We start from the raw sequence: 24,746 nt of genomic DNA, 5'->3' as shown, positions 1-24,746 counted from the left end.
AGCCCACAGCTTGTGAGCAGTTCCCTTCCCACTGGTAGCAGAGCAATGGGGAGGAGCAGGGGCCTTCCAGGGAGGCTCTGGGCTCCTCTGCTGACTCCAGCTCTCCCCTGCCCAGCCTGGCCCAATCGTTATGGGCCCTCTTCACCTCTACCCTGGCCATCTCCCTGGTATTTGCTGTCATCCCCTTCTGCCATGATGTGAAGGTATTGGCCTCGGTCATAGCGCTGGCGGGCCTAGCCATGGGCTGCATCGACACCGTGGCCAACATGCAGCTGGTGAGGATATACCAGAAGGACTCAGCCTTCTTCCTTCAGGTGAGCTGCACAGGGGGAGGCTGGGTGCTGGGCAGAGCGTAGGGAGCTCCCAGGCTGTTCCCAGGGATGGTGGTGGCTCAGCCCGTCCTGATCACTTACTAGCTGGGCCACACACCATCAGTAACCTAATACCTGGGTTTGGCTTTCTCCCTCTCTCCAGGGGTGATCTCTGCCTGCCTTGTTGGCCTCTCCCAGGAATCCCGGTGTTAACTAAAGTTCTCTAACGAGGAAAGGCAGTGTTACTGAGGGCTCGCTGTCCGTTCTCACATCTCTCTCCTCCTCTCCTCTTTCCTTCCAGTCACCCAGCATTTGTGGCTGTTACCAAGTACCCAAGGAAGCAAGTTAAGGGAATAGAGTTAATTTTGGCTCACAGTTTAGGGGGATGCAGTCCATGATGGGGGGTGGAGGAACGGTGTGGTCAGGAATGGCTCAGTCCTTGGCACCAACCAGGGAACAGACAGGGGAATGCCAGGTTTCAGCTGTCTCCTTTTCCTTTTGTGACTCAGCCTCAGCCCCCAGCTGATGGAATGGGGTCACCCATATTTGGGGTGGGTCTTCCCTCATTAGTTAAGCCTCCCTGGAAATGCCTTCACAGACATCCCCCGAGGGGTGCTTTCCTAGTGCCCCAGCTGTGTCTTAGTCCAATCAAGCTGGTGAAACTGACCACCATAACGGGCACAGCACCAATGCCAATAGAGTTGGGGAAGGGAGAGGGGGAGGAAGGGTTGACTCCTGCCACACCAGTTACCCCAGGTATCGAGTGTGGCGCAAGGGGGCTTTTCTCGACGTTCTTCCTTCTCTCTCCTGCTTCCTGAGTCTTCCTCCCAACTCTCGGGCCAGGCAGGGGGACCCTGGCTGGGACACCAGGTAAAAGGTGAGGGGAGGTTGCACCCTCTGGAAGCAAGTCCTGAAGCAGGCTGAGTGGTACCCACCCCCCACCCAGGTCCTCCATTTCTTCGTGGGCTTTGGTGCTCTGCTGAGCCCCCTGATTGCTGATCCCTTCCTGTCAGAGGCCAACTGCTTTCCTGCTAATAGCACAGCCAATGCCACCTCCAGAAGCCACCTGTTCCATGCATCCCCGGTCCTGGGCCAGCATCATGCAGCAACCCAACCTTGGTCAAACCAGACGATCCCTAGGCTGCCCCCAAAGGATTCGACAGAGAACCACGTATCCTATGCCTTCTGGATCATGGCTCTCATCAACGTAAGTGTCCCTGGTACAGGTAGGGTAAGGAGCTGGGGACAATGCAGGCCTCCCAGTCCAGCTTCCCAGCACAGAATCTTCAGACCCAGGAAACATGCCTGGCCCCAGTCAGGGGAGAGAAGTGACCTGTAGGGATCATCTCCAAAGTCCCTCACTGTGACTCTGTGTTGGCAGTTCTCAAGAAAGGAAGGCTGTGGCTATGTTTACACAGTGAAAATCAGGGTCAGCTTCCAAGTTCTCTGAGGCTTGTGGAAAATCGTTTCTGTTCCTCCATAACCAAGAGGCCATTCATGGCAGATAGTGGCTTCTTCTCTGGGGTCCTTCATCACTGATGGGGATCTCCTGGGCCCTGCGCCTTGAGTTCTTGCTTCCTGTGGTAGAAACGACAGAGAGACTGTCCTCGTTTGGTTTGTTCTGTGACCATAACAGCTAAAGGGGAAAAGGGTTTATTTTGGCTTTCGCTTTATAGCCCATGATGGAGGGAAGCCAGGGTGGGAACCTGGAGGCAGGAACTGAAGCGGAAGCCATGGAGGAACACTGCTTGCTGCCTTGCTCCCCGTGGCTTATTGCTTGCTTTTTTTTTAATAATTTATTTTTATTTTATGTTCTGTGGTGTTTCACCTGCATGTATGTCTGTGTGAGGGTGTCAGAACCCCTGGAACTGGAGTTACAGACGTGTGTAAGCTGCTATGTGGGTGCTAGGAATTGAACCGGGGTTCTCTGGAAGAGCAGCCAGTGCACTCAACTGCTGAGCCATCATCTACCCAGTTCCCCGCTCCCCCCAGCTCGCTTTTATAAAGCAACCCAAGACTACCTGCTTAGGGGCAACACCACTCACGCCAAGCATAAATCAAGAAAATGCCCGACAGACGTGACCTCGGGCCAATCTGATGGGGCATTTTCTCAATTTAGGTTCCCTGTTTCCATGTGACTCCAGTTTGGGTCACTAACAAGACACTAGACAACACAGATACCACTGACCCCGACCAGCTTAGCCGCTCAGGCCCCTTTCGTGCACATGGCCAAGTCAGCATTGATTCTGGCTTCCACCTAGAACCCTCCAGTGCTCTGCACTTCAAGAGGATCCCCTGGGAACCCAGGGGAGATTGTTGGTCCCCAACCCACCAGGCTTGGGAGTGACCCAAGGCCATCTTAATGACCGGCCTCATCATGGGCCGGAAGTGAAGATATTCCAGGTGGCCAATAGCCTGGCTGTGGGAGAGAGTCCCTGTGTGAGCCTCCTCACTTTCGCCCAGGGCCTCTCTGCCGTAGGCTACTGCACTGCTTCAGAGGAATGCCTGCATAAAGGACTGAAAGGGCCCTAAGCCCCGACCAGATCAGTGCTGGGCATACAGAGGGGTGTCACACCTCCCTGGCCTGAGGCCCTGATAGGGAACTGAGAAGGCCTAGTCTGCTCCTTTTCCTGGGCTGGAAGGTCAGTGATGCCCTCAACAAGGTACCACTTTTCCTCTCTTCTGTCCCTTTTATACCCGTGGCCACCATTTTGGATCAAGGCAGATTTGAACCTGCATCCCTGCTTAGGGAAGGATCCCTGCTATGACTCTGCACGCAGGAAGCCCTGCATAGGCCCAGGGTCTGTTCTCCCCACAAAGATGCAGACTGGTGAGGCTGCTTGCTACAAGATTTCTGGGAATTTCCCTATTTGTGTGTGTCTGAACATAAATAGCCCGCGGCCGAGGGAATTACAGCAGTAGATGGACTGGCTTCCTTATGCTCACACACATACACACCTGCCCGGCACTGGCTGGTCTTCAGGGTGGCACCGGTGTCCCTGAATGAGATTCCTGTAAAAACGAGGTATGTTCCTGCCAGCTAATCTGTCGTGAAGCCGTTCCCTTCACCCACCTCCTCAGGCCTCCCAAGTGCCAGGCCTGGGGTTCAGCTGCTTCCCTTTGGCTTTCTGTCAGGCTTTCTGCTGCTGAGGCCTCCATGCCTGCTTCCTGCTTCCCCAGTTGCTGGAGGGAGGGCTGAGTCTCCCCAGCACAGAGACACAGGTCTCTTGCCATGCAGGTCTCCGTGTGTGGCTTTATAACCTCCAAGGGCTGTTTGAACTTGTTTGTTGTTGTAAATTGTGAGTTGGGGTTACACTTGGGGTGCCCTGGGCTGATCTTCAGCTCCTGCCTTCTGAGTAGCAGAGACTGCAGGTGTGTGGCAACACACCTAACTGTGACCTTGGCTGCCTTTCGAGTGTTGAAATAGGCTCTCAAGAGCACCACAGGGAGGTGTCGGCATGGGGTTGGGTGGCTTTTTGTCTTCAGACTGGTGTGAGCATCTTTACAGCCAGACCAGGAAGAACAGCAGTTAGATTTCATAAAGTTTCCTGGTAGTGAGGGTGATTGGGCCTGGGCAGGAACACTTGTGGGAGGCAGTGGCTGCTTCTCCAGGCAACCTCAGAAGTAGGAGGAGTTTCCTACTGGGTTAGGGAGCACCTTTGGGACTAAATGGCTCCGTGTGGAGAGCATAGAGCTGGGCAGGGGGAGGGGAAACAGGCACTTTTCCCGTGCCGGTGTTTTCTGGCTTAGTCATCTAGCGCCTAACAGAGCTCAGTACCCTCCAAGGATACAGCATCACTTGAGCAGCCCAGAGGTAGGAACATGCATGTAGGCTGGAATCCGAAAACCAGTGCTGGCCATGTGGGGGAACCCTGCACTCTCTGTGTCTAGTCGACCTCCCAGGTCTCCTCCAGTCCTAACAGTTTGTGGCTGTATAATAATTTTGAACCTCGATTGTCCCATCTGGGAAATGTGATAACAAATCTTTTCAGCACATTTTTCTCACCCCTTGATAGTACCAGAGACAAACCCAGGGGCCTTATGCTTGGTACACAGGTACCGTCCATTGAGCCGCATCCTCTGCCCCCTGATGGCACTTTCAAAAATGACATGATGCGTATGAGTATTTTGCCTGCGTGTCAGTGTATCTCAGGTGCATCTAGTGACTGCGAAGGCCAGAGAACGGTGTCGGATGCCCGGGAACTAGAGTTATAGACAGTGGTGAAGCACCATGTGGGTACTGGGAACTAAATCTAAGCCCGCTGCAAGAACAGTGAGTGCTCTTTCCAGACTGCCACCCCCAGTCACATTTTATCGGGCTGTGACACACAGAAACAAGAGGCACTGTGCTGTAGCAGTATTGGGAGTAAGGATGTTAGTAAGCCGGTCACCGGCACCTGGCCTAAGTAGTCAGGACCCTTGTTAGTCCAGGCTTTGAAAGGCTTCCCTATCTCCTGTGAGAAATAGGTGTGGCCAAGGCCAGCAGTGCTCACACCAAGCCTAGATGGCACCCAGATGCCTGGCTCATGGGTTGGCAAAGGCTCTTTGGTGAGGTGGGCACCTTGGACTGTGAGCCTGCCTCATGGACCACATGTAGCAAGCCAGACCCTCCTGCCCCCTCTACCGCCCTCAGCTCCCAGTGCCCCTGGCTGTTCTCTTCCTGCTGTCCAAGGAGCGGCTGCTGACCTGCCCCCAGCGGAAGCCACTGCTCCTGTCTGCAGACGAGCTGGCACTGGAGACCCGGCCCGCTGAGAAGGACGACACCTCCTCACTGGCCCCCAGGTTTCAGTCACACTCAGGTGCGGGCTCTTGTAATCTATTCTGGCAGCCCTAGAAACCCCACACCCAGAAGATGAACCTAGAGCGCAGGGCTAGGGGTCAGAAACAATCTTTGGTCCTGGCAGTTTTTGTAAGGTAAGTAAGAGATGGAGCTACCTGGCAGGAAGAATGAAAAGGGAAGATTGTCTCCATCCTCTCTACTCTCTCCCGGGTTACCTTAGGGGAGTTAGTTAACCTCTGTGAGCCTGAGTTCTACCAGGAGTGGGCAAAGAATAGTGGCTGCTCCTCACAGGTACCTGAAAGCTGGGGAGGTGGAGGCGGCAAGCAGCCCCTGCTGATGCCCCTAACTAGGCGAGCAGAGGGGTTGGAGCAAGGGTTGACTCTCCCCACCCTTCTGTGCCTCCTTCAGGGCAGGAAGACCTGTTCAGCTGCTGTCAGAGGAGGAACTTCCAGGGTGCCCCATGCTCTTTCTTCGCCATCCACATCACAGCCGCTCTGGTCCTCTTCATGACCGACGGGATGATGGTGAGCCTTCATCTTAGCATGCTCTGCTGAGAGGCCTCTACCGTGGTACCCAGCCTGGACTGGGAAGAAGATAAAAAAGCACAAGGGGTCCGCAGAACTTCGCCTACAGAGCAATGAACTGGTGTCCTGCCCATCTTCTACAGTGGCCACAACCCGTGAGGACCAGGAATCTGTTCTGTTCTCACCATTCCGTTTTATTGGTGAATTCTAGAAAGAGCCCTGTCTGGTGTTTTGTTTGTTTTATTTCCAATTCTATGTGACCCAAGATTTTTTCAGTTCTAGTTGCTTTGCTCTGTTTTGATCAAATGTAGCCTAGGCTGGCTTTGAACTCTTAGTCCTTCTCCCAAAAGCACCATGCCTGGCTGTGACCCACAGTTTTGACAGCTCACAGCCCTGTTGCCCTGTGAGAGGCGACACTATATAAACTCTGGTGTGCTGTCAATGGGGCTTCACAAGCTCGTGTCATAAACAAGCCACATTCCAGCCTATCTGTCCATCCAGTGGGTGACTCTGTCAACTCTATTTAGTGCCCTTTCGAGAAGTCTTCTAGGTTAGGGACGTCCTGATTGGCTGTGATTGACTGCTGTAGGAGGGACTTTCCTAAGAGAAGGCCCTATTCACAAGCCCCAGGCCACAGCAGACCGCTCTAGGGTGAATATGGACCCTTCTCCTCTCTTTCTTTCATTTGTAAAGCAAGAGGCTAAGCCCTTTTCCTTCTAGCCAGGCCTGTCTGCCCAAGCCTTGTAGGGATTCCCCATGGGGACCTATGTGGCACCATTTCTGTCCTCAGCTTGGGTGTGAGTGTACCACATGATCTTAGCTCCCAGGGCATCTTGGGCTGAGCCACCAGGGACAAGACCAGATGGCCTCTGCCCGCCCTCCCCAGCCTGTCCCAGCTGAGGCCCTGGCGTGCTCAGTGAGGCTCACTCTCTCCGCTCTTCACACAGGGTGCGTATTCCGCCTTTGTGTATAGCTATGCTGTGGAGAAGCCACTGTCTGTCGGACACAAGACGGCTGGTTACCTCCCCAGCCTCTTCTGGGGCTTCATCACCCTGGGCCGGCTCATCTCCATCCCTGTCTCCTCCAGGATGAGGCCAGCCACCATGGTGTTCATCAACGTGGTAAGTGTTCTTAGGAGTACAGACTTTGTTTATTCCTGCCCTTACCACTGCCCGAGACATTTGTTCAGGACTATATTCTGCTGGAACGGTGAGGAGGTAGAAATGGAGGAGGGGAATGCTGGCAAGGGAGGGTGGAGATCAAGGAAGAGGAACCTGCTGTGTATCCTTGGCAGAGTTCCTTCCCCTGCCTGGGCCACTGACTTTACATCCTTAAACACCTCAACAGAAGAGACAGTGGGTGATTACTATGGCATGGAAAGTGGTCCCTAGCTGACGTCTGCCAGGATTATGAGGGATGTAGATCTCAGCCTTGGTCCTCCTGCACTTCTCACCGTGCCCGGCTGTTCGGAGCCTTCTCACCAGTGGAGCAAGGCTTTGGAGTCAATGCTTCTGGCCTGACCTAGGATTTGCCTTTGGCAACTCTCCAGGAGAGTCTTGGATGGCCAGACTACCATGTAGCCAGGCAAAGGAACTAGCTTGGCTGGGAACAGGGTCTGGGCCAAGCAATAGATAAAGGTTTGTGTCCTGATGTACGTCCATGTCACCATCTATGACAAAGGACTTCAGATTACAGAACCCTTAGGGTACATCTCTGTCAAACTTCCCCTGAGTCTTGGATCACTTCTGCGACATCCCTGCCAGTCTCTGTTTTAAAACCTCCAGGGATTGGGAACTCACGGCTTTTCCAGGAAATCCACTGAAAGAAAGCACTTCCCAAGCTGCAGTGATGGCTCGGTGGTTAAGGGTACTGGCTGCCCTTCCAGGACCAGGTTCGATTTCTAGTACCCATGGGATGACTAAGCTCTGTAAATCCAAGTCCGGGGATCTGATGCCCTCTTGTGTCCTCCTCTGGCATTGCACACAATTGGTGCACAGACATATATGCAAGCAAAACACCCATACACATAACATTAAAAAAAGATGGGGGCAGGGCGGTGGTGGCGCACGCCTTTAATCCCAGCACTCGGGAGGCAGAGGCAGGCGGATCTGTGTGAGTTCGAGGCCAGCCTGGTCTAGAAGAGCTAGTGCCAGGACAGGTTCCAAAGCTACAGAGAAACCCTGTCTCAAAAAACTAAAAAAAAAAAAAAAAAAAAAAAAGATGGGGGCTGGAGAGATGGCTCAGAGGTTAAGAGCACTGACTGTTCTTCCAAAGGTCCTGAGTTCAATTCTTAGCAACCATATGGTGGCTCACAACCATCTGTAATGGGGTCTGGTGCCCTCTTCTGGCCTGCAGACATACATGGAAGGAATGCTGCATACATAATAAATAAATAAATATTTTTTTTTAAAAAAAAAAAAAAGAAAGAAAGAAACAAAGAAAGACTTCCCAGCTAGGTGTGGTGATGGTGCATCCCTACAGTCCCAGCACTTGGGAGGTGACAGAAGGGTTAAGTTCAAGGTCAGCCTGGGCAACAGAGAGAACTCACCTATGAATAAACAAGCAGCAATTAAAACGCTTCTGACGGTAGTCAGGGAGAGGTCGTCCATTCCTGCAGAATAGCTGAGAGAGGGCAGAACTAGGCAGAAAGGTTCTCTGACGTTTCGTGGGGCAGGGGGGACAGGACTTTTCTGAGTGAAGGAGGAAGAAAACAGGACTCAAGGAGGGGGCTAGAGCGATCACATGGATGGGGCCCTTCCATCACTACAGTGACATGTGTACGGTAACTATAAAGAGAAAGGGGTTAGTCTGGCTCTCACTTTGGGGTGTTCTAGTCTATGATCTAGTCTATGGGGTGCTGGATGGCAAAGGCTGGAGTAGGCCTGGGCATATTGTTAGTGTCATAAGCCGGGGAAAAGGGCAGAAGGGAAGGGTAGGATTGCCACAGTCCCTTCCAATGACATGCCTCCAGTGACCTAGGGAGTCCCACCGGGTCAGGGTCCTACCACCTGTAAGTTCAAGCTACAAAAATACCCTAAAGACCCAGCCTGTACCTGTGGGTCTTCTGAAATCCAAACGACGACACGGAAGTGTTCCCCCGCCCCTCAGAGCTAAGTATTTCCTTTGCTCATTTCCTGTGCGGAAAGTCATCTTTGGTGGCATCTTGAGGTTACTCTTTGCGCTAGTCTTTAACCAGTACACGGCAGCAGCTGACCACCCTGGGGGTTTCCCCAGCCCACCAATCATCTCCTATCTCCTAGTCACCAGGTTGATGTGCCCAGCCTCAAAGGCTTCACCACCTTGACAAACGCAGCTCCTCACAGTTAGGTGCAGGCGCACAAAAAAAAGGCACTTGGCGCTAGTCAGAGGCTTTCACAGCTTCATGAGTTCCAAGTGTTGGGCCACCAGGGGTCAGGATGGTTTTCAGCACCTCTTGTTCAGCACCTCCTCCAATGTTCAGCAGACTCCAGAACAATGTCCTCTTTGTTTCTGGGTTACAGGTGTGTGGAGTCTTGTTTTTTCAGGGGGTGGGGTGCTAAGGATGTGCTAGATTGCTGAGCTATACCAGCCCCTAGAGCCAACTCCTAAACACGACTGGTGGACAGCAGAGAATGAATAGGGTTTTCAGTTAGCTGCTGGTCAGGGACAGACAGGTAGTGGAAAGTCCGAGTTCAGTGGGGATCACACTGTCGGTGGTCCAGGGGATGGCTGTGTCTGTGGAGCAGTTTCTTACGTGTGTCTGGCTTTTCTGGACCAGCATCATGGTTGTAAGGATAGTAAGTGTCCCTAGCATGGAGACATTTGAATCTTGTGACTGCAGCAAAGGAGATGTGGATGGAGACCCCACAATAGAATTCTGGTCACGCCCAGGAACTGAGCAGAGAGGAAGAAAGAATAAACAGAGCTGTGGGGTCATCGAGCCAAAGAAATGTGTTATATTTGGAATCATAGATATACCTGTGACTTCTGCTTTGTTTTTTTTCCTTTGACAGGGTTTCTCTCTGTTGCTTTGGAGCCTGTTCTGGAACTAGCTCTTATAGACCAGGCTGATCTCAAACTCACAGAGGCCTGCCTGCCTCTTGAGTGCTGGAATTAAAGGCGTGCGCCACTGCCGCCCAGCAACTTCTGCTCTTTTAACTTAATTTAGTAGCAGTAGGGGTGTGTGTGTGTGTGTGTGTGTGTGTGTGTGTGTGAGAGAGAGAGAGAGAGAGAGAGAGAGAGAGAGAGAGAGAGATATGTCAGGAGGTATACCTGGACCATGCTAAGTGTGTGGAGGCCACAGGACAACCCTGAAGAGCTGGTTTTCTCTTTCCACCTTTATGAGGATTCCGGGGTGTTGTGTGTGGGTGCTTTCCCTGAATATATGTCTGTGCAGGTCCCTTGCCTGCCTGGTGCCCGCAGAGGCAGAGGCAGGGAGCGGGGAACATCAGACTCCCTGGAACTGAAGTTACTGCTGCCTGTGAGTCATCATGTAGGTGCTGGGACTCAAACCCAGGTCCTGGGAAAGAGAAGCCAGTGCTCTTTAACTGCTGAGTGATCACTCCAGTGCCTGCTTTTCTGGTTTTGTTTGGTTTGTTTGAGACAAGGTCTTACTGTGTAGCCCAAGCTGCTTCTAATTCATAATTCTTCTGCCTCAGACTCCTAAACCCTGGGATTACAGGTGTGCACTGCCATAGCCCGCTGCCTTTGTGTTTTTACCACATGAAAGAGGCCTTGAAGTTGCCTCTCCATGGTGAAGGGACATGTTCATCTTCAGCCTCAATTTCCTGATGGCTTTCTCTCGGGCAGGAGCGGGGAGGGTGATTCTAGAACACCTCACTTCTGAGAGATCTTGAGGCCGAGCTAATGGGGTTCATGTGCTGGGGTCACTCGCTTCCCTCTCCCCAAGGTCTTTTGTGACTCTGTGAAGGTCCCTTCCTCTCCGCCTGTCCAGTCCTTCTTCTGCAAGTGGAGGAATGGGTTCGGGACTGGCTGTGATTTTTTTTAGGTCTGTGTATTTATTCTCCTAGAAACAGGCATACAGGCACATCCTAGGATACGATTTGCTTTGTGGTGCTGAGGATCAAACCCAGGGCCTTGGGCGCCCAGGCTGAATTCTCTAACACTGATCTACATGTACAGCCCCCAATCCAGGGACATTTTCCCATCAAAGCTAGGACTTGGCACAGAACATGGAGTTTCTAGAGCGCAGAGCTGGGGCTGTAGCTTGGGGGTGCAGGACTTGCCAAGTGGGTACCAAGTTGTGGGTTTGTCTCCCAGCCTTCAGGGTAGGGAAACCACACAGAAATCCTAGAGTAATCGAACATTCATTGGAAGCTCAACACTTCCAGTCTCAAATCATTTCACCAACAGCCTCGCCATCCCCTTGCTAGCGCCTGGTGTAAAGATGAAGACTATAGGGTTCCACACTGGGAGACACTCAGCGTGGACCCGCTCCTGGGGCTTTGGACTCCCATTGTGCTGCTCTGCTTTCCTCCCAGTTGGGTTTCGCATAGAAATCACCCAACACTTACATAAAAAACATTTTTGAAGAGCATAGAAACTGGGTTATTTTCGTGAAACTCTGCCTGTAGGGCAGAGACTTGGCTGAGCCACAAAGATGTCTGGGCATGCAACCTGAGCTATCCATTTCTCAGCTCCACCCATGGGATTTAAGAGAAATCTAAGAGGCACCAAGCTGGTTGCCACCACCATTGGTCCTCCTGGGTGCTTGTGTTGATTCCCAGAGGGTGGGGACCCAATGTCCACCACCCATACTGCTGGCTCATGGCTTCCTCACTCTGGACCCTGGAACTCAGGTGTCAGGGGACAAGAAACCATGCTTCATGGAAGAGTGGGGTGTTACCCCCTCCACCAGTGGGAAGGAGAATATTGATGACCCAGATTTATGGAATACACTGGGGACCAGCAGTGCTTAGTCCCAGTGTTCACTGTATGCTGGGCGTAGGAGTGCGTGATTGTCCAGGTGGCAGTCTTTCCCGGACCCTGCACTAGCGATGTTGCAGGTATCAATGAGACCACAGGGTGGCGCGTGGGCTACACCATTCTCCTGGGGCCAGCGAGGATGCGCCTGCCTTTCTCTAAGGTACGCAGCCTTGTGCCCTCTCTAAACTGCCTCTGCCTCCGCTGTGACAGGTGGGAGTGGTGGTGACATTCCTGTTGCTGCTTATTTTTTCCTACAATGTCATCTTCCTGTTCGTGGGGACCGCAAGCCTGGGGCTGTTTCTGAGTAGCACCTTCCCCAGTATGCTGGCCTACACCGAGGACATCCTTCAGTACAAAGGTGAGTGGCAGAGGAACACAGAAGCATGTTCTCTGCAGCTGATGGCCACCTCCTCTCCTGCTCCCAACTTGCTGTGGTATTCTAGGCCTGGACTTTCTTTTACCAGGAAAATTAAAACGCCCCCTGGCCTGTGAGAGCAAGCATGTTTGATCACGGCTGTCCAGTCTGTGACTTTCTGTGTCTCCTGTGTCTGGTCTGTGGCTTTCTGTGTCTCCTGTGTGGAACTGAGGGCAGAGTCAGCACCCATTCTGGGAACACGCCTGTGTGCTACTGAGGACATCATGAAGAACAGGGGACATGCCCAGGAGACACAGTCCCTTCCCCCAGCTCATCGTGGCAGCAGGGAGGGCAACTCTCCGGGAGACCAAAGTTCTCAGACTGTAACTCAGGAGAGTAAATTAAGTGATGGAACAACATCCCATGTCAATTTTGAGAGATGAACTGATGTGCCAGTATGGCAGTAACAGGCTCTGCCGGATGACACTCAGCCCCATGGCGGTAACAGGCTCTGCCGGATGACACTCAGCCCCATCTGCCTGTCACTTCCCATGGTCCGCGCTTAAATTCAGCCTGTCTCATCATTTACTTGTTTGATATATTTAATAGTGCTGCCCTTTCCAGTCACCTCCTCTGCCTTTGTAAGTCTGGACTTGCTTGTTGCCCCTCAATCTTGCCCCCATCTGACCCACTGGCTCAGCACTGGGATTCCCTGGAGTTCTAATCGACAACCAGAGCCCAGGCTCCTCTGAGTGGGATGTCACAGAGCAGGAGGTGGCCTGCTCTGACAGCATCTAGGTGTGGGAATGTCACAAGGCCACTCTCTGTGCCGCAGTAGGGCCTGCAGTCTAGCCACACCAAGTACTTAGAGTTTCTTGATGACACAGCAGTCACTTTGACCCATCATGCTTTGGCCATAACCACTCTCCATCTGGACCGCCTCCATCAACTCCCCCACCCTGTGCCCTTCCAGGAAGTATCTCTGATCTCCACGGAGAGGAATGGTCGCCTTCTTTGTGGACCACTGACTCAGGCCCATCCCTGCTGTGTGGCCTGTCTCACAGCTTCTGTACCTAGGCTGTGTCCTCTCCAACACAGTCCCAGAAAGGGACAACAGAAAGTCTAGGCTTTAGGGACATTGCAGACGCAAGCATCAGTCCCACCTCTGTATTTTCAGGTCAATGACCTCCAGTGATCTCATTTCTTTTTTCTCACTGAGGCTCTGTTTTCTTGTCTGTCATATGGTGGTGGCTTCTTTGTCATATGGTGGCTCACACCTGTAATTCTAACACTTGGGAAACAGAAGCTGGCAGAGCTACGTAAGTTCTAGGCCAGTCAGTGCTACATAGTAAGACCTAATCTCTAAAAAGGAGGAGGAGGAAGGGGGAGGAGGAAGAGGGAGGAGGAAGAGAAAGGAGGAGGAAGAGGAGAGAGGAGGAAGAAGAAAGAAGAGGAAAGAGAAGGAAGAGGAAAGAAGAAGAAAGAGGAAGAGGAGGGAGGAGGAAGAAGAAGGAAGAGAAGAGAGGGGGAAGAAGAAGGAAGAGAAGAGAGGAGGAAGAAGAAGGAAGAAGAGAGGAGGAAGAGGACGGAGGAAGTAGCAGCAGCAGCAGCCTTCCTCCGCTGGGCTGCTTGCACCTCAATAGCAGAGCACTTGCCTTGCATGTGGAAGCCCTGGCTTTGCTCCCCAGCACCACAAAAACAACCCAGAGACAGATGCTGATCCCATAGGAATGCGCTGCATGGTAGAAAATGGAAAGCTCTTGGTTGATTGGCATCACTGACGGCTCACAGGGCTCCCTAGCTGCACGTTTATGACACTGATGCTGATGTGCAGAAGGGTCCCAGGGTGACTCAAAAGAACACACACAACAGTGGGGAGCCCTTGGAAAGCAGAGAGGGGAGTGAGCAGCGTGCAGTTTAGAAATCTGACGGGATGTGAGCTGCCCTGCACGGAGAACAGGATGGGAAATAAAGTAAGATGCGGAGGAAGGATGATCAGGCACAAGCAGGACAGGGATTGATTTGAGGGAGAAAGGGCTGGAAGAAGGTAGAGCCCTCAGGAGATGTGTCATCATTGGCCATAGTGCCACTGATGAGCTCTGGCATGTGTCAGGGAACCAGAGAGGCAGTCACCCTCCTGGAATAAATAGTGTCTGGTAGCTAAGAAAGACCATCAGCTAGTGGGGTCAGAATGTGCTGGGAACAGGCACTCAGGGCTAGAGAAGAAGCTGCCATCCTATGCATAGGGACTGTGGAAGATGTACGTAAAGGAAATCTAAACTCAGGCGCAACACATGAGCTGGCGGAGGGAGAGGAATCTTCTGTGGGTCAGTAAAGGATCGAGACAGGCCGCAATACAGGTCATGAAGTCAGTTTATCCTGGTTGAAGGATGGCTGGGGAGCAGAAAGTGTGAGAGACGGTCTTACAAACCACATAAAGCATTCAGACTTGTCCTGAAGTGGAGGGAGCTGGCCTCAAGTGTCTGTCCTAGACCAGCATTCTAGAGAAAACACACAAACCTGGCGAGGGGTATTATAACTGGCCTTGGACTTCAGGTTCTGACGCTACGCTGGTGCTCTGAAGGTCTTGATCTCTCTGGAAGGGCGGGCAGTGGTCAGGCTGAGAAGAGTCCCGAATGCCAGGCTACACAACTATGAACGGTTGAAGGTTTGAGAACAAGAAAGAGACATAGGAATAACCGGAGGGAGACCATCCTGAGGTAGTCACAGATCGGAGCCCTAGATGTCTTAACCCACAGTCCTCTCTTAGACCTTCCAGAGGCGTCCCAGGATTCTCTGGATTCGGATAGCTTCACTTCTGCATCCTTGGCTTGCTCTCACCCAACCTCCCCTTCCCGTTTGGCTAGGCTGTGCGACTACAGTGCTGGTGACCGGGGCAGGAATTGGCGAGATGGTCCTGCAGATGCTGGTTGGTTTGGTAAGTGGGGTCCTCTCGGGGTGGGAGGGGCAGCGGTTGGGGAGCACTCCCCCAAGTAGATGAGAAGATTCAGCCAACCGCCTTTAAGTCCAAGCTCTCACTTCCTGAATCCGACCAGGCTGGAGCTAGCCGTTTCCCATTTCCACGCCAGCCAGACTCAAAAGCCAGGCCTCTGGATGTGGGATGCGGAGACCTTAATGACCGAATGCATGAATCCAAAGCAAACACGGCTGTCTGGGCCTGAGGCCAGGGGGGCCCCATGAGAATGCTGTTGGCCCTCAGAGTCCAGATGGTGTGCCCTGAGTCTGGCAGTGTTGTTTATCCATCTGCCCAGGTCCATGTCCCCAATCTGTGGCCCTGCTAACCAGGACCACCGCTCACGTCCAGCGCCTGCCCTAGCTTTCCTTCAACACGCCCAGGTTACATTTGTTTCCCCGGAAATCAAATGTTAAAATCAACACTGCTTTCTTTGACTACCATACAGAGAGGCCAGGCTTTTCACAGCACAGGACCCCGAAACATAAACAAACAGAGCAGCTTTCCCTAGGTCAGTTGGCTCTTAGTAACAGCCAGCAGGGGTGTGTAGCCTAGGTTGTATCCCTCCAAAATTCCTGCCAGCTCCTGGAGCCAACTTTCTCTTCCCTCCATCCCGATGAACGCGAAGAATTGATTTTGTTGTTCTCTGCATTGAAATGCCATGTCTGGGGTCTGATTTGGTATGGTTTCTTTCTTCCTTTCTCACTCTCTCTTTTTTTGAAATCTTAGTTTCTCTATGTAGTCCTGGAACTTGCTAGGTAGACAAGGCTGACCTTGAACTCACAGAGATCCACCTGCCTCTAGCTCCCAAGTGCTGGGATTAAAGGTGTGCACCACCATACTGGTCGTGGTGTGGTTTCTTAAATTGGTGGCCTAGGAAAGCTCTATTTGCTACTTTGACATGTTCTAAATTTCCATAATAAAAAATTAAAAGATCCCCTCCCTCTCTCTCTCTCTCTCTCTCTCTCTCTCTCTCTCTCTCACACACACACACACACACACACACACCCCTTCAGCAAAGTTTCAGTTAGACCCATGGGTATAGAAACATCTCATGTGTTTGGAATTTCAGTTATCATATGGAGTTTTCCAGAAAGTTCTAGAAGATGGAACTGAAAGAGTATATGGGGTATAGACAGGTCCAACCCTGGCTTTAGAGCAGAGCTTTTGTCTTCACCAGACCTGTAACCTTGGGAAGACTTCCCCTACATTCTTGTGTCTGGTAGGATGGCCCCAACTTGACTGAGAAGCCTCCCAGGGCCCAATGCGTCCATTTTATTTTCTGGTGCACGGTCACGTGGGAATTTAATGGCCACTCTTCTGTTCCTCTCTGGCAGATCTTCCAGGCCCAGGGCAGTTACAGTTTCCTGGTCTGTGGGGTGATCTTTGGCTGCCTGGCTTTTATCTTCTACATCTCGCTCCTGTTTTTCCACAGGATACACCCTGAATTCTCATCAGGTAAGGAGAAAACTTGTTTCTGCGTAGAGGGGGGAAACAGCGGGGGCGGGGAAAGAATGTGATTTTAACAGTCAGAAGAGCTGTTCTGTCCCAAGTGAAATGCAAGGAAGTGTTTATTTTCCTACCGCTGCCCTTTCCCCTCTTCCTGCTTTCCTTGATTGTTCACACTAGAGACTGAAGGCAGCCGAGAGTGGAACAGGCTGACTCACGGCTTCCCTGTTAGCAGAGGGGCATGGACCGTGAACCTGTCTTCCTGCAGTTCCTTTCACAGCGAGTCCTGGGGCCAAAAGTCGAGAGCAGGAGAGGACAGAGCTTGCCTCCCTGGCTGGAGCTTGGCCCAGTGGCCTAACTGACCACTTCCTTGCAGTTTGAGGTTTTGACTCTTGTCCAAATTGCTTCTTCAAAAAGAAATCATTTTGGCCAAATGGCAGGGAAGAGTTCCTTTGGGACAGAGACACTCCTAAGAATAGTCTCCCTCCTGAAGACCCCAGGCCAGGGTAGTACGAAGGCTATTTTTGTAACTCCGTATGTCCCTTGCCCAGGGACATCAGCCATGCATTGTGCTGTTCTTAGCAGAAGGTGCCCAAGCAGAACCAGTGTTCTTTCTGTGAAAGCAGAATAATACACACAACACACACACACACACACACAAAAAAAAAAAAACCCTGAAGAACTACTACCCTTTCTTGCTAAGTAGCCATGTCCACTCTCCACTCTACATACTAAGCACTGAGCCAGGCATGGTAGCATATGCCTTTAATCCCAGCACTTGGGAGGCAGAGGCAGGTGGTTCTCTGTGAGTTCAAGGCCAGCCTGGTCTACAGAGTGAGTTTCAGGTCAGATGGGACTACATAGTGAGACTCTGCCTCAACAAAACAAAACAAAACAAAACAAAAACCAACAAAACTTAACTATACAGGCCCAACAGGAGAGCAGACACCCTCACCCCCAGAACTATAGAGGCCCCAGCAAGAGAGAGGACTGCCCACCCCGCAAGAACTATAGAGGCCCAGCAGGAGAGAGGCCAACACACACAAATATCCCAATAAAGACAGTGCAGAAGAAGGAGGAGGAGGAGAACAAGAGGAGGAAGGAAGAAGGAAAAAGAGGCACGCCATTCTGTCAAACATCCAGTGACTGACAGCCCCTGTGTCTCCCCCTGCCCCAGGCACTAGTCTCGCTAGCTGCCCCTATCAGCACTTCACCAGAACTTGGTCTGACTTCCCTCTGTGTGTGCCACAGAGCCCCAGAACAGCAGAGAAGCAAAAACCTAGTTCACTCTCTAGAGCGAGCTGTTGCGGAGCAAGCTGGGGCCACCCACATCTGCTACCTGTGCTGTTTATGTTTTCTTTCGTAGTCCTTACCCAAGACAAACCCCTTGGCGTGGAGAACCCTGAGAGCTACCAGAGGTGAAGACCTCAGCCTCCTGAGCGACAGGGTGACCAAACTGACACAGGAGGCCAAGGGTCACAGAGGAGGTCTCCCCTGCCACCTCTCTTTTTATCTTTTCCTTTCACACTTAGCCAAGAAGTTGGGTCCTGTTCCCTGAGTGTTCCCTGGACAAATCAAGCACCTGCCTGGCACTTTAGTGTTTTCTTCTCTGGTTCAGACTTACAGCCCACGGTAACCAGATGGGAGGGCAAAAGACAGCGCTCACACCTCCCCGTCTCATCACCCTGTGCATGGGCTACACTCTGGGCTTGAGATCACTTTTAGTTGAGGTTTAACAAAAATGCCGAAATCATAAAGCTGAATCATTGCTAGGTGTAGATATATTTAGATATATTTTAAATGAATCAAAACCCTCTGGCATGTTGAAAAGGACTTATGTGTTCTTCCCTTACCCATGGTCCAAAGTCCCTCGCATTACTCCTGCAGAAACCAAGAGGTCACTTGTGTCCTAAGACAACAAAGGAAATGCTGTATCTTGTTTGAGACCCTAGGTCAGCGACACACGGGGCTAACTCGGACCAGCTTTATACAAGCCGACTGTTAAATTTTCATTTTGAGAGCTAATCGTGTAGCCATGATTTTTAAGTAAATTAATTTGCAGCTAAATGGAGGTAATACTCAAGACACCACTTTCTAATTTTACATGGCCAATGCCCCTGAGGTCACTGTGTCTGGGACACAGAAGGGGTGGTATTTCTATGTGACAGAATGCTGCCGCTCCTCTCAGCTGCTCAGTGACAGTCCGAGGTCAGCCACGGCACAGAAATGGCAAAACCTACACATCGCGACGGTGTCCCCCCTCCCCGGGAACAGATGGTTTTACCAGCATCTCACTGCTAATAAGCAAAGTTTAATTGGTTCAGAAAGCACAAGGAGAATGAAATGGACGTCCTGTTTTTCCTTACTGACATCTACACGGTGCAGAAGCAGTGCTGAGAATTTTTAAAAAACAGCTCATTGATGTTTTGTACCTTTTATAGAGGAAGATTTTATATGGTGTCAAAGCCTTTTTTTTTTTTCATAGAAATCTAGGCCTACTGAATAATTCAAGCCATGCAGTATACAGAGAGCGGTGTCTGTCAGGAGTCCGCAGTTCTATACAGAACACAGAGGGTTAGTAAGGCAGAGAATGCAAGAATGCAGGCTCACCAGCCTGGACAAGGCTGAGCGCAAGGTTTCTGGAATCACTGGTGTGGCTGTTACAGACTTCTGGAAGGAATGAAACATTCCGTTACAGTCATGTATTTACCTGTACATTCTATGTGTGTAGACATGTGTTTATGTGAAAGCCCCAAGGGCTGTTCACACACCAGACACCAACAGAGCAGAGATCTGGATCAAGTACCAGCCTCACCTTCGAGCTGTGAGCCTGACTCCGCCCCCGCCCGGCCCCGCCCCAGGCATTACCGGTATGGTGGCGTTTCTAAAAGCACCCTACCTCACAGGAGTTCTGAGAGAATTAAGTGTGTATGGAGTATTTGCTACATGCCCAACGTGGGAACTACCTTCCGAGTGCTCAAGTTTTCACGTTTATTATAAGCCTCATGAGCAGCTTAGACGCCATTCACGTTTGGTACAAACTGTAACGCGAGGAGCAAAGGCCACTTTGAAACGCTGATGGCCTAGCAAATCCTTTTAACTCTATTTATAAATCCTTTCCGAAGCACCTGATGCTAGCCAAGTTGAAATGTGCAATCCAACTGTAGTAACTGACCTGGGCGAGGAGAAAAGCAGTTGTATTTTTTCTTGTAGTTTTTCAAGAAAACATCCTTTTTATACAGATTTAGAAAGAAAAATCACTGGTTATATCTACATTGGTGACGATTGATGTATTAACAGAGAAGATTAAACAAATCTAATACTTTCCTAAAATAAACTATTTTAAAATTAGGTGTGTGATCCATCATGAAAGGCAGGTGACCCTTTTTACAGAAGCTCGACTGGTCTAATGCTCCCTGGAGACAGGTCTCTCTTATAGGTTCACACGGTGCACACACATGCACACACCTCCTATCTGCGACACATACATGACAAGTGCGTATGTATGTATGTAAACACTGGGATTTCTATGCAAGCACTATTCTATTCTAGGCATGCACTTACCCATGAGCCACACTTCTAGCTCTCAAAACTTTTGTCATTTCAGAGTGCTATGGAGTCTCCCTGTTCCCAGATTCCTTTTGCAGACATGAGAATCTAACCCGCCAGCACACCTTGTTCCCTAGAGGAAGGCACAGTAACATAAATGAGGGTTATTATTATTATTCATATATTTATTTTTTCTTTCATATATGTTTTTTTCAAAGTGTGTTTCTTAGGATGGTACCGACTCATCTTGAATCAGGTGTTTTCAGTGCTGCGTCCTCCTGAAGGAGCATCTCTTCTGTCAGCCTTCTCTTCCGCCTGTAGGCTGACAGGACAGTGGGGCAGCCAACACCACCATTTGTGCATGGCTAAATACCAAGGTGATTTTATAGCATCCTGGGCAGTTCACATCCGTAAACTAGGAGCTGGGGCTCTGCTCCAGGCACGTTTTCTTGTGTTTCCTCTTCTCTTCTTCTGGAGAGGGATGAAGGAGATCTTTGCAAGAGGCAAGATCTAGGGAGGTTGTCTCCACTGGAAAGGGTCTTTCTGTTGAAAGCAGTCTTACATAGCCTAAGATAGACTAGATCCTGCTATGTAGTTCAGATTATCTTGAACTCTGGACTTTTCTGTATCTACACCCTGAGTGCTAGGATTACTGACATGCCTCACCACAGTCAGTTTACATGGGTGTGGGAACCAAACTCAGATTGCACGAGAGGAGAGAGGTAGGTGATCTACCAGAGGGTACCAGAGGGGTTTAGTTTCTTAGAGACTGCATTTATGAAAGAAAGAAAGAAAGAAAGAAAGAAAGAAAGAAAGAAAGAGAGAGAAAGAAAGAAAGAGAGAAAGAGAGAAAGAAAGAAAGAGAGAGAAGACTGAGCACCCACCATGGCAAAGCAGAAGCTGTTACCCAATGAAAGGAAGGAAGGAAGGAAGGAAGGAAGGAAGGAAGGAAGGGAGGGAAGACGAGCACCCACCACAGCAAAGCAGAAGCTGAAGTGCGGGTTCAGCAGTGGATGAGGAAAGTCCCTGCCTCACAAAGACTGAAGGTCAAAGCCACAGAAACCCCAGATAAATAGATAACCATGTGGATGGTGGAGTAAAGAAAAAGCAGGGAAGGCGTAGGCACGGAGATGCCTAGAGATGCTCAGGCTACCTTGCAAAGAGGACAGCATTTGTGCTACACAGGAGCAAGCCAGCTGGGTACCTGGGGATAATCCTGCCAGGCAGGGGCTACAGCAGGGGAAAGAAAGGGCTTTGAGTTGGAATATGCTTCATAGAATGTGAGAAGTTACCAGCAGGCCGGTGTGGACCAGCTGCGAAGAAGACAGACGGTGGCAAGAAACGGGATGGCATGCTAGTTGGGGCCCAGATCACACATACCAGGCTAAGAATGTTGGTTCTTCTGGGGGACATGTGGGGATCGGCAGAAGGTGACATGGCATGATTTCCGTGTTTAAAACGGTGACTTTGGTTGTCTGACGACTGCGGGGCTGAGTTGAGATCAGCTCAGGTACAGCCCAGCTAGAGAAGTGACAGTGACCGCGTAGGTAGCAGGAGTGGTGAGAGTGGATTCAGTCTGAAGGTCAAGCTGGCAGAATCTGCTGATGGGCTGGGTGTGTCTGAGGAAGGTGGCAGTCCCAGATAAGCCCCAGGTGTCTGGCCTGTGCCCGGGTATGAGCCCATTTATTTTTAAGTTTAAGTTCCATTTTATTTTTCCAAGGTGTTTTCTTCTATCTTTATGAAGCCACTTTACATGGGCTTTGGTGGAGGTCACGGTGCAGCACCAGCAGGTCTAAATCGTGGTGGGGGTGTTCGGTCCTTCCGAGCTTCCCGAGATCGAATCCTGACTACCTTGCTATGAATAGCACAGCTCATACAGTAATGCAGCTTGACATAGAGTTTGGGGAGCACATAGGCATCGAAGACACTCGCTTCGGATATGTCCCTAACGGCAGCCGCCTCTACGATGTTCTGAATGACGAACTTCTTAATGGCCTTGTCCTTGGGCACACAGCGGGCGCAGTTAGTGCACATGGCCGCGGCCCTTTTTGGCATGACCGTTGTTTCTCCTTTTCTTGGTCATCTTGGAGCCAAGTCCCCATGAGCCCATTTTGAGGCAGGCACGCAAAGGGAAAACTCCACTTAGCTTGAACTATACACGCGGCACTTACCAATGAGAGCCTGCCAACATAGAGCTGCACACCCCTCCCTAAATAAAGTACCTAGAAACACTGACCTGGAGTCTGCTAGCAATGCTTAGTAACCCCCCTTCTGTGGCCACACAGTCTGAAACATGTCTGGCTGGGAACGTGAGGCAGCCTGGACTGGTTTGGAGTACATGTAGGAAAAAGCCCTACTTACCGTCATCATACCTATCCATGAGATTAAAATCAGATGCATCATGGGAAAGGCATGTACAGTGCATGCATCCACACACGCCTGTGAAGGTCAGAAAGCAGCCTTCAGGTGCTGGTCCCTGCCTTTCCATCCTGTCTGAGAAGGGAGGGCTCTTTGCTGCTGCATAGGCCAAGCTATCGGACCCAAAACTTATAGTGGATTCTCTGGCCTTAGCTTCCCATCTCTGGGCAGAGCAGTTCTCAACCTGGGGATCACAACCCCTTTGGGGTCACCTATGACTACTGGAAAACACAATTTCTGATGGCCTTAGGAACTGGGACACTGCTCCTCTCCAGGTGGGTCAACCCTCATGCAGACACACCCACGTGTGAGTACCAGGAAACGTATCAAAGGGTTGCAGTGATAGGTTGAGAACCACTGGGGTAGAGGAAGCTAGGATTGTAAATGTGGCTTTTCTTTGTATTCCGGGGATCTGAACTGAGGTTGCCAGGCTTGTGCAGGAAGCACTGCTACCCACTGAGCCATCTCCCTGGCTCCGTATATCTAGGTGTATCTACTCCACGCTCACTTAGCTCCCCAACACACTCACTGCCTCACTTGAACTCTCTGAAGGATGCCATGGAGCTAGAAAACGCTCCGTCCAGACAGAGACCACTGGTAACAGTTCCAACACTGGAAAGCCCAGGAACACCCAAGAGCTGTTAGGTCCAGAGAGAGGTCAGCAGTTGAGGACACTTGCTCTTCCAGAGGACTCAGGTTCAATTCCCAGCACCACCTGACAACCCGCTGTCAGTTCTAACTCCTCCCAGGGGATCTGATTATCGCTTCCGGTCTCCACAGGCAGCAGGCACCTGTGTGCTACATTTATACACACACAAGCTAAACACTTCTACACATAAAAAGTGGAAATATGTATCTTTCAAGAATAGCTACCAGAAGTCAGATTAGCTGGTATGTGTGGTGGTGCAACACTCAAGAGAGAGAGAGGTTGGCAGATCTGTGAGTTTGAAGCCAGCTTGGCTTACATAATTGAGTCAGGCCAGCCAGAGTGAGGCCATGTCTTTTTAAAAACAGTTTTGCAAATGGATGGAGCTAGAAAACATCATATTGAGTGAGGTAACCCAGATACAGAAAGACAATTATCACAAGTACTCACTTGAACTCTCTGAAGGATGCCATGGAGCTAGAAACGCTCCGTTATGGTTTTTAAACATAAAGCAAAGAAAACCAGCCCACAAATCACAATCCCAGAGAACTTAGACAACAATGAGGACCCTAAGAGAGACAGACATAGATCTAATCTACAAGGGAAGTAGAAAAAGACAAGATCTCCTGAGTAAATAGGGAGCATGGGTACCTTGGGAGAGAGTTGAACGGGAGAGGAGAGGCAGGGAGGGGAGCAGAGAAAAATGTAGAGCTCAATAAAAAAAATCTATTAAAAAATTTAACCCCCCCCAAAAAAAGTTTTACACATCCGTTTATGATGTTTTATATACGTCATATAACTTATAGTGTTCAAAGCCAAGGACCAAATGAAATCACCTAGATAGTGGTTGTAGGGACTGGGAGAGTTTGAACCTTGGCAGTTCTCCCAAAACTAGAGAGTTAGATGCAGTAGAATAAAAATGAGAAACCAGGGGTAGGGACATTTCAGGGTCAAAGTGGTTTCCTGGTAGGTATGCAAAGAGCATCTCAAGGAGAGGTCATTAGAAGGACCAAGCCACCACTGGGCCAGATGAGGGCGCTTTAGTAAATGACAGCAGTGTGTTCAAATAGGTGGGATCAACACACTTCCGCTCCAGCAGCACCGCCAGCCTCTGCCAGGCACCTACACTGCTGTTGAAATGCCCACTCCTGGGCAGTCTCGCTGACACACCACTGTACTTCCGTTCAGGTGTACCCTGGTCTGTTGTAATAGGAGTGGCGGGACTGCGTCCCCAGCACCCCGGCCGCCCACATGGCTAGCTCTAGCTTATGCCCCGAAATAGTTACACGACTGTATTCTTTTAATCACTGCTTGGCCCTTTAGCTCTAGCCCTTACTGGCTAATTCTGATATACCGATCAACCCATCTCTAATAATCTGTGAGCACCGGTCTTACCGGGAAGATTCTAGCCTACGTCCATCCTGGGTTGGAGCTTCATCTCGTGTGTCTGCCCGGAAGCGGGGCATGGCGTCTCTTCTGAGGCGTCTGCTCCCGAGAGGAGAGCTGTCGAGTCTCTGAGCTTACTTCCTCTTCCTCCCAGCATTCTGTTCTGTTTACTCCACCCACCTATGTTCTAAGCTATGAGCCCAAGCAGTTTATTACTTAACCAATGAAATCAACAGATTGATATATGACACTCCCACATCACTGGTCGGCGAATCGCTCGGTAGTAACGATGAATGTGTGATCTTATGACTCTCAAGCATCGTCTCTATCGTGGTTTGAAAGAAAATGGACCCCAAAGGGGGTGGCACTGTTAGGAGGTGTGGCTTTGCTGGCAGAGGTGTGTCACTGTGGAGGTGGCCCCCAACCCAT

The 24,746-nt window shown here is 50.7% G+C and overlaps 2 protein-coding genes across 3 annotated transcripts in view; one reads left to right on the top strand and one right to left on the bottom strand.

The window, feature by feature from the left end:
- Mfsd4a (major facilitator superfamily domain containing 4A) overlaps positions 1-24,746 on the top strand; it is a 36,615-nt gene that overhangs the window by 7,596 nt on the left and 4,273 nt on the right. Inside the window, exons 2-10 of one of the 2 annotated variants that reach the window (XM_041647064.1) lie at positions 116-314; positions 1,258-1,518; positions 4,945-5,110; positions 5,500-5,615; positions 6,563-6,736; positions 11,751-11,898; positions 14,763-14,833; positions 16,207-16,327; positions 17,685-19,669. In XM_041647064.1, the coding sequence (XP_041502998.1) occupies positions 116-314; positions 1,258-1,518; positions 4,945-5,110; positions 5,500-5,615; positions 6,563-6,736; positions 11,751-11,898; positions 14,763-14,833; positions 16,207-16,327; positions 17,685-17,740 (1,312 nt within the window). In that variant the 3' untranslated portion in view covers positions 17,741-19,669. Of the gene's footprint in view, positions 1-115; positions 315-1,257; positions 1,519-4,944; positions 5,111-5,499; positions 5,616-6,562; positions 6,737-11,750; positions 11,899-14,762; positions 14,834-16,206; positions 16,328-17,684; positions 19,670-24,746 lie in introns of those variants that run through there. The other variant, XM_041647060.1, reaches the window with a different exon arrangement.
- On the bottom strand, positions 19,778-22,095 carry LOC121445091 (40S ribosomal protein S26-like). The gene has a single exon (XM_041647095.1). It carries the CDS (start codon positions 21,920-21,922, stop codon positions 21,638-21,640), a length of 285 nt encoding a protein of 94 aa, XP_041503029.1. The 5' UTR covers positions 21,923-22,095; the 3' UTR covers positions 19,778-21,637.

Source organism: Microtus oregoni, unplaced genomic scaffold (assembly GCF_018167655.1).
Source record: "Microtus oregoni isolate MIOR12 unplaced genomic scaffold, Mior012 000003F_ref0000135, whole genome shotgun sequence".
Taxonomy (NCBI): Eukaryota; Metazoa; Chordata; class Mammalia; order Rodentia; family Cricetidae; genus Microtus; species Microtus oregoni.
Note: the sequence above shows the minus strand (reverse complement) of the source record. Positions and strands in the feature narration are given on the sequence as shown.